At 44.9% G+C, this 9002-nt stretch overlaps 1 protein-coding gene across 1 annotated transcript; it reads left to right on the top strand.

The window, feature by feature from the left end:
• The first annotated feature begins 524 nt into the window (after window positions 1-524).
• Window positions 525-8464, top strand: MAP1LC3C (microtubule associated protein 1 light chain 3 gamma). The gene is made up of 4 exons (XM_083495988.1): window positions 525-995; window positions 1235-1290; window positions 1522-1628; window positions 5318-8464. The coding sequence occupies exons 1-4, from the start codon at window positions 938-940 to the stop codon at window positions 5526-5528; spliced, it is 432 nt and encodes a 143-aa protein (XP_083352114.1). The 5' UTR covers window positions 525-937; the 3' UTR covers window positions 5529-8464.
• Window positions 8465-9002: the final 538 nt, after the last annotated feature.

Genomic DNA, 9002 nt, shown 5'->3' with positions numbered 1-9002 from the left:
TCCTTTGCGCATTTAGGTAGAAGTCCCACTTCATTTGAGCCTCAAATAAACCAGGGCAGTGTTGTAGCTGTAAAGCTTACACAATGCTTTCTTGAGCGAGTCCTACCTTGACCTGTTCTCAGTAACTTGGAGCAAAACCATTCATGGCGCAAAGAGCTTTGCCTGCGCAACTTTTCCAAAGGAAGCAACGTCACTGCTAAGGGCGCGATCCTACATAGAGAGAGATGGGAGTTTACCCCTCTCGACGCAGTGGAAGGGGACTTCCTCCAGACTAAACATGCACAGCAGCCACGGTAGCGGCACGGGAGGAGGAAGCAAGCGATGCATGCAGCTGTGTAACCCCCCCCCCCTTCCCCACACGAAAGCAAGCTGAAGGAGAAGATCTCCTTGCACCGTTGCAAAGCGCAGCAAATAGCAACGAGCTGCTGGACTTGCAGCCGATCCTCTATGTTTCCTAAGATGTAACTCCTCCCCCCCCCCGGGTTCAACAGCACTCCCCTCCCTCCAGGTTGCAGCGTGGATCAACGGGTTTATTTTGTAAAAGACACGAGCTTTGTGTCACACAGCAAACTATTCCCAAGAAGATCTAAACCAAAGAGCGCCCGGCAGCAGCACAGGCCACAGCGCGTAAAAGAAGCCATGCGCTGCGCGCGGGGCAGAGACCCCTCCCCACCCTGTAGGTTAGAACGATGCCTTCTTCTGGCCGTGAGGCACCCTGCTGCTGCCTTCCCTAACCCTGCGGAGGCCAGCCTGACCCCACCCCTCACCGCTTATGGAGGGGAGGGGAGAGGTAGGGCAAGGAACGAGGCTGATGTCACCAGCAGGTCTTTATAAGGGGGCTCTTTTTAAGAACGGTGCATTTTGACGGCAGCTGATCCGGTGCAGGAGTCGCTGGTTAAAAAGGAAAAGCAAAGGCAGCCTGCGTTCCAAAGGGGAAATGCAGCCTTTACATAGCTGCCAGCATGTCAGACCGTTTAAACAAAGAAAGAGTTTTGGTAAGTTGTTGCAGACGGAGCCTTTTACTAACCGACCAGACTCCAATCCGGCTGCACATTTATTTGGGAATGAGATCAACTGGAATAATGTTGGGGATGGCACGGTGGGCTCTAGGTGTATCAAGCTACTGATTTGGACTAGGCTACAGATTGCACTCAAAAGCCTGTTGATTGCAATGGCATATGCTTCCGGGCATGCAGAAATGCAGACAATTGATCCTTGCTTTTCTTCTGCATAGCAACCCGAGTTGAAGAAGTTGCAGGCATACGAGGAAAGTTCCCAACAAAAGTCCCGGTAAGTATCTATTCTGTTTCCTTTTCCTTTGCCGATTACTGATAATTGCACATTTTCAAATTATCGAGGATTCTGTGCTTATTTAGTCACTAGCAAGTCACACTGGGATCAATGGATCTTTCTGCCCAGGAAGTGTGCTTAGAATTGCCGTCCTAGTTCTTGAGTACTATTGTGCAGCATGCTCTATTGCTACTTCGCTTTAAAATCTGTTTCCTTCTTTCTTAAAAACAGGTTATTGTTGAAAGGTACCAGAAAGAAAAGTACCTTCCCCTGCTAGACAAAACCAAGTTTCTTGTGCCTCAGGAGCTGACCATGACTCAGTTTATAACTATCATCAGGTATGTAGCAAGGTCTTGATAGGCTTCTAATTTTGTTGACTCTCCCTGCTCCTCTGCCTGCTTCTTTTGCTAATCTATTTTTGCAGCAAGACTTCTGAAAGAACTTGGAAACTATGTGATAATATGTACTATATTACTCAGCACATTTCTGTGATTTTTCCCCTCCATGCTTTGATGGGGCTCAGATCATTTGAGTTCTCTTGCAAATGATTCCTTCTTGTTTGCACAAGGCTGTGGTAAGAAATCTGTTAGATTAATGTCGTCTTTCCTACTGCCCGCTCCCCCTTGCACACACACACACACACACACACACAGACAAAATTTTGAGATATATTCTCAGTGTTTGTATCAATGGTGATTAAAACACACACACAAGAAGAAGAAGCTTGTAGTTCCCAGATTTTAAAAATAAGAAAATCTTTTAGCAAGGCTTCGGATTATTTATTCTAAACCCAGATCTGCTGATGAAACCTCTTGGAGACCAGGTTCCAAAGTGTTCTGCTAGTATTTGGGGGGGGGGGACTGATTACTTGTGACATATTGCAAGGTAAAGGTAAAGGGACCCCTGACCATTAGGTCCAGTCGTGGCCGACTCTGGGGTTGCAGCACTCATTTTGCTTTATTGGTTGAGGGAGCTGGCGTACAGCTTCTGGGTCATGTGGCCAGCATGACTAAGCTGCTTCTGGCAAACCAGAGCAGCACACAGAAATGCTGTTTACTTTCCCGCCAGAGCGGTACCTATTTATCTACGTGCACTTTGATGTGCTTTCAAACTGCTAGGTTGACAGGAGCAGGGACCGAGCAACAGGAGCTCACCCCGTCACGGGGATTCGAACTGCTGACCTTCTGATCGGACAGTCCTAGGCTCTGAGGTTTAACCCACAGCGCCACCCGCATTCCCTTAGATATATTGCAAGCTGCTTTTAAATCCTCCCCAGTTTTGAGAACTGTTTGTTATAAGGGGGGGTCGGGGAGGACTGTTCAAGAACCATAGTTACGGCACCCAGAACTATTTGTGTAGTGCATGACTGTGTTTCATTTGAGTCATAGTATTCCAAGCCTTCTCTGTCTGTAACCCTTCTGTCTTGGGGATATAAGGAGCCTGCCATAGGAGACAACTCCTAGGGCTGTGGGGGTTTCGGCCCTCACAATAAAATATTTGAAAGGGGTTGGGGGCCCCAAGTTGGTGGCCATTTTTATTCAAATGGTGAGTGTGTGTGTGGGCACTGTATCATGTGATCAATTATGCAGGGCAGGGCTTACCTGGCCCCCCACAGTATTTTATTCAAGTTGGCTCCCCTGGAGCCTGCATTAGGAAGTCTAGCTAATTAAGGTTAGCAGCAGTTGCCCAAGGCCACAGACTGCCCTCCCCGTCCCTCGCTGCACAATATCATTTTTCCTGAGATGCTTTGGCTCAAACCCAGACTGCGTCACATTCAGCCCTTTTTACCCTGCTGTTTTGGAGCTTTTAGAGGTCCTTGGAGAGCTTCAGACAGGAGGCAGCAGTCTGTAAATTTTGTGAGAGAGACCCAGCGCAGATGTGACTCATGCTTTCTAACTACTTGCGCATTACAAAGATTGTGGGCATTCTAGAACAGCACCTTTCCATCTTCTTTCAGAATCCAAGTGGAGAAAAGTAATGTCAGACGTGGCCCTGAGCTACAGCCTCTCTGAAGTCAGCTTAGGAAATGTGCTACGTTTCAGCAATCTGCCCTTGGTCCTAAGCAAGCGGTCTGACCTCTCTGACTGATACAGTTGTTTGCCTTCTCAGTTCACAACCTTTCCAAGGTGGAGTGAAATACAGAGCAGAGTACTAGGATTTTTCTAGGATTTATCTTGTAGGATAGCTTTCCTATCCTACAATTCGTATCCTACAATATGTCAGTAGTAGCTTGTTCCCATATAAATTGTTACTGTACATTCTCAATAGTAGCTGATGAAGTTGGCACATATCCAGTGTTCTTACCCCCAATAAACATCCCACTCACTAGCTTCTTTGTGTGAAAATTAGTACCTTATTAGAAACATGTTAAACTTTTCCGCAATGCTTTTTTTTTGGGGGGGGAGGAGGAAGCAGAGCAGCGTCTACTGGTTTCCCTAAAAACTACATTTTTTAAAAAAAGACTGTGTGTGTTTGTAACAATAGATATTTGTTTGTTTCAGTTAGACAGTGGGGAAGGAGTAACTTTGCACTATGCTACCACCTAGAAATGTCTCCCTTTTTCTGGTGTATTCCTCTTGGAAGGCTAGGAATTGTCATAACTTTAGGTATTTCCTTTACCACCTAAACCTCGCTTCTGCTGATCTAGCTGTAGGATATAGATAATCTGTGTAAGTATTTGAGTCTGACACTTCTATAAACCTCTGGAAACCAGCTAACTGTCCTACTACCAATAAGCCTAGGTTCAAATACTTGCTCAAACTATGAATCTTTGATCCATTTCACAAATCAGCCCTGTTCAGATTCTACTATCTCAGTCCAATAAATAATCATTGTACCTGCCTGATATCCCCTTCTTTTTCCCTCATGTACCATAATTAAACCATAATTTAAAAGCTTTTAGGGGATTTTAAACCAAAGTTTCCTGTTGCATCCAAACTGAGAAACTGTGGCTTTAATCTTATAAACCAGAATTAGTTCTGGTTCCAAACTATAATCTGACATAGCTTGAATGTAGCTAGAAACTGTGCTTTAACAAACACTGAAATCTGTCTAACAGCAGTGCAAGAGAGAATGGATATATAAAAGGGAAGAAGAAGTGCCTGCACATTCCAGTAAACCATGATTTATTAGACAAATATAATTCTTTGCTTCTTGGGGGATGGGATACAAATTTATTAAACTTCATGTTTGACTCTGCACCAATGTTATGTGCACTGAACATTCAAGCTAAACTGCTGACAAAATGTAAAGATCAGGAGTTACAGTAAGCAAAAACTTTCCCAAAAGTGATGAGCTTAAATTAGGGAGAGGATTTTCTTTAATGGATTTTGTTTGTTCCATCTTGTATCATTTGTGGCTACGTATTAAAGGACATTTAGCTACCAGTTTCTGTAGCTGAGGTCAATGCTGCAGATGACTTTCCCACTCAATCCATAACTAACTTGATGGACCCTAGGGAAACTGTAATCAACCTGTTTACTATTTCACTTGGCCTTTCTGAATATCTAAATGTCCCAAAACTTGTCTGAATGGTCACTGATGTGCACAACTGGGTGCGTGATGGTTGATTCCCCCTACCCAATTCCTAATGGATTGTCTTATATATCTATTTAAGGAGAATTTGTTTAAAGTTTGCTTACCACCAGCCAGCCTATACGTGGAGTAAAAGTAGCACCCCAGTTTTCAGTGGCAAAACTTACACAAGCTGTAAAAAATTCTCCAAAAAAGCCAGATTCCGGGTTCCCTCACCCTTACTGGGCCATCTTGATGGACTGGAGGAATTTACCCACCTGTCAATCACCCAGTGTCACTGTGATGTCGTACAGCCCACTTTTCTTTTGTAGGTGTTAAAACAGTGTAAACTTCCCTTGAGTGAAGCCTGCCAATAAGAAATGAGCCCAGTTATAAAGTATTCTCAAGGGTACAAAATCACTGAGTACATTGTCCTGGATTAGGATTGTATTGGCATAGCATGAAACAACTTGCACATTTAAAAGACTTTCCTTCTCTTTTCTTTGTTAACCAGAAGCAGAATGGCGCTGAGTTCTACGCAAGCTTTCTATATGCTGGTAAACAACAAGAGTTTAGCAAGCATGTCTCTAACGCTGGCAGAAGTCTACCAGGATTACAAAGATGAAGATGGGTTTGTGTACATGACTTATGCTTCCCAAGAGATGTTTGGAGGCCTCTTAGCTGCTGGCAAGGGGAAATGTAAGGAATGTCTCCAGAAAACATAAGTATTCTCTCGGGTGACAGCTATGTGGCTAGACAGCTCAGCTGTGAATCATGCAAGCTACCTGAAAATGAAAGGTGCTCTCTCTAAATGTGGGCTCCTCTCGAAGGATTCATGGTCCAGGAGTTGGCAGGACCCGACCAAAGAACCACCTGATGGAACAAACCATCCTAAATGAGGGACACGGACAAGTACTTTGTATTTCGCTCCTTTCCTGTCCAAAAAAAGGTAGCAGGGGATGCACTTCAGTGTTTAAAATAATAATAATAATAAATGGTGTAACTGCTTTTAAAGGTGGTGTTAAAACCACCACTGGAATACTTGCTTGCTTCCAATTGTGGTTGCATCTGTGGTCCAAAAACAGGTATTTCTGGATGGTCAGCAAACAGTTCCTCTAAATGAGTAACTGTGGTCAGTTTTGAAATCCGAACAAATCTATGGCTATGACATCATCTTCTTCGAGGGGACACACACACCAAAGGAAGAAGCACACAAGTGCAGAGAATGCCCCCACTGGGTAAGACCAGTGAAAACTAAAGGGATTTTTAAAACCAGGTCACATGGTCTGGGCAGGAATGATCTGCTTAGCAGCTAAGAATAATGTATGCACTAAAGATTTTACTGTAGCACTCTTTTGATTCTAATCTATGTTGTTGAGCACTGCAAAACATAGAGCCATAGCTGGCTTTTCTGTGCCCCTGCTCTTGTCTACATATACCTCCAGGAGGAATACCCCTAAGGATGGATTTACATGATACTACACACACACACACAAATCCATGTGGGAGTGAGTTTTAATGAAAGGGCTGAGGCAATGGCATGTAATGGGCCTCTTTCAGGCAGCCCTGCTGCACATGGATCCCACTGCGCAGTGCTTGTAAAAAAAATCAGGAGTTGGTAGGGTGAAATAGAGCTCTGGCTAGGTAGGGAGTTCAGGAGCACAGCTCTCCAAATGGAGATATGATCAGTATGTGAATATTTACTGTGCCATCTTGTGGCTGTTTAAATTGAGGGGTGGGGAACAGGCGTCTTAACTAACATTGGAGCTGAGGCAGCAATCCTTGAAGCTCCAACAGTGGTTTTATCATGAGGCTGTGTTCTTGCCTTTTGAACTCTGTGCTGAGCTTTCTGTATTTGGGTTTAAGATAAGATTGCTGCATAAAAAGGGCACCCTGTTAAAAACATGACTCCCGTCCGTAGCTAACAAAGTGCAAGGCAATTAGAAGCTCCTTGGTCCTTAAACCTTGTTGCTAAACTTAACCGCCTGAGCCTCTTGTGTCAATGTCATGTTTAAGATGGTCGCCTGCATTTCAAGGGAACTTAGCTGACTTGGGGGCTCTCTTGAGTTGACAGGTCCTAGTCTCGCATAAGCCAGATGTCTTTAGAAGGGGTGCATCACAGACTATCGGAGTAAGAGACCAGGGATGGGGAACTTGCATCCCCTCCCATACGATGTTGGACTCCCATAATTTCTGACTATTGATCGATGGGAGTCAAATCACATCAGTTGGTTCACAGGTCCCCACCACACCCTTGGAAAACACCTTCATGGCTCAAACAGTATTTTAAATAGGTATTCACTGCAATGTGGACACAAATTCCTCCTATATATGGCACACTACTTGGTTTAATGGACCGCTAGCTCTAAGAACCAGGAAAGGGCCTGGATTCTGTATACAGTGTCACTACGTTAAGTGGTACTGAATTATCACTAGTTATGTAAATAAAGAAATATATATATATTGCAGTATATCTGCCAGCTTTCCCCCAAAAATAAATAAATATGGATTTAGGCTTGTTGAAGAGAAGTGGAATTGCAAACCCATCTTAAGATCGGTTTTCATCTACCAGTTACATATCTCAAAAGCTATTCTCTGTTGGCATCCTTGATGTATGAGTCGTCCTTTATTTGTTTGTTTTAAGAAGCTGCTGTACTGGCCTACCAGCGTTCCTGTTTGAAAAGAGAACCTTGGCAAATGTTAAGAGTATGTGCTGTCTAGTCTACATTTTATGATTCTGCCTGCAGCTGGTGTGTGTACTTGTACTGTATGTACTTTGTTGAAAGCCATTTTTTAAGGGGGGTGGGACTTAAAAACAAACAAACCAACGGAGTTTTTGCCATTGAAGAGCTTAAGGCAACATCACCTGTTTAGCAACAGCAGCATTCTTGTGTCTTTTCCGATGTCACTGCCAGCCAGGGGCAGAGAAAGGGGGGGGCGGTGGGGGCGGGCTGACCTGGGTGTCACCACTGAGGGGAGTGACAAAATGCCGGGCGGCACTCACCACGAGGCCTGCAGGACGCCCGAGCCATGTGTCTCTCCTCGGAGTGATGCAGTGGCTTGGGCGCCCGCAGGCTCTGTACTACCCCAAACGGTCTGCCCACTGCCTTCCCCCCAGCTGTAGGGCGGCTGAGTGGGAGGAGGCAGGCAGACTCCTCAGAGACTCTGTGGAATGTCCTGCCCCGGCTGACCCTGCAGGTGGCTGGCCCCACCCCTAGGTGCAGGCCACGTGTGCTGCCCCAGGTGCCCGATTGACTTGCTGCACCGCTGCTGCCGGCGTATAAAAAGATGAAGAGTCAGAGTAGCTGGAATGGATGGTAGTTTTCAAAAACCTCCTGCAGGAGGCTTCTCACTTTCCAGCCAGCTGCTTCTTGATATCCTGTATGAGAGACTTAAATGGACATGCTAAGCATTTTAAACTCTGGAATAGTTACCTTACTCCTCTAAAGTAAAGGGTTGAAACAGTGGTGATGTCACTATGGGAAGGATGGACTGAAGGAGAATTAAAGCAATGTGCCTAAACTTCTCTCGTCTCTAATCGTGTTTCTGGTTTCCTGTGAGTGAATGCAGTTTGAAGTACAGTAAACCTCACAACTTACATGGGGATAAACAGTACAGTGAGGAGGGGAGCCACCTGATATCAATGGGCAGAGAGTTCCAAAGTGCCACATTAAATATTAATTTTGTACAAATGTGGAGCGGGTATTCTATGGCCCCTGTAATGGTGCCAGTCCCACTGACTGAAATGGTCAAGTGGGTATATGTTTTGTTTCTTTGACTGTCTTCTGTACTTCCCTTCATCTGAGGATCACAGGGCAATTTACAATATAAAAACACAAAAATACATACCATAGTAACAATGCGCCCCTCACCCAGTATATATGGAGTAAAGCAGGCTTCCTCAACCTCAGCCCTCCAGATGTTTTGAGACTACAATTCCCAGCATCCCTGAACACTGGTCCTGCTAGCTAGGCATCATGGGAGTTGTAGGCCAAAAACACCTGGAAGGCCGAGGTTGAGGAAGCCTGGAGTAAGGTGATCCTATAGGTAAACTGGTCCCAAGTAGTTAAGGGTTGTATGTACTAATAGCAAACTGTTCATTGAGGCGAATTGCTAATGCTGAAAGGGAAAGGCATGGGTCACTTTCTCCCAAACAATTGAGAGCAGTCAAATAATATTTTAGTATGGATTGGCTGCTG

Source organism: Podarcis liolepis, assembly GCF_965112155.1.
Source record: "Podarcis liolepis genome assembly, chromosome: 3".
Classification (NCBI taxonomy): domain Eukaryota; kingdom Metazoa; phylum Chordata; class Lepidosauria; order Squamata; family Lacertidae; genus Podarcis; species Podarcis liolepis.
This window is presented reverse-complemented; position numbering and strand designations above follow the sequence as displayed.

What these genes read in the sequence shown, in the direction of transcription:
- MAP1LC3C (XM_083495988.1), top strand. Translation starts at nt 938, where the DNA reads ATGCAGCCTTTACATAGCTGCCAGCATGTCAGACCGTTTAAACAAAGA. An exon ending in AGTTCCCAACAAAAGTCCCG is followed by an intron (nt 1,291 to 1,521) that starts GTAAGTATCTAT and finishes TCTTAAAAACAG; the next exon opens with GTTATTGTTGAAAGGTACCA. An exon ending in CAGTTTATAACTATCATCAG is followed by an intron (nt 1,629 to 5,317) that starts GTATGTAGCAAG and finishes TTTGTTAACCAG; the next exon opens with AAGCAGAATGGCGCTGAGTT.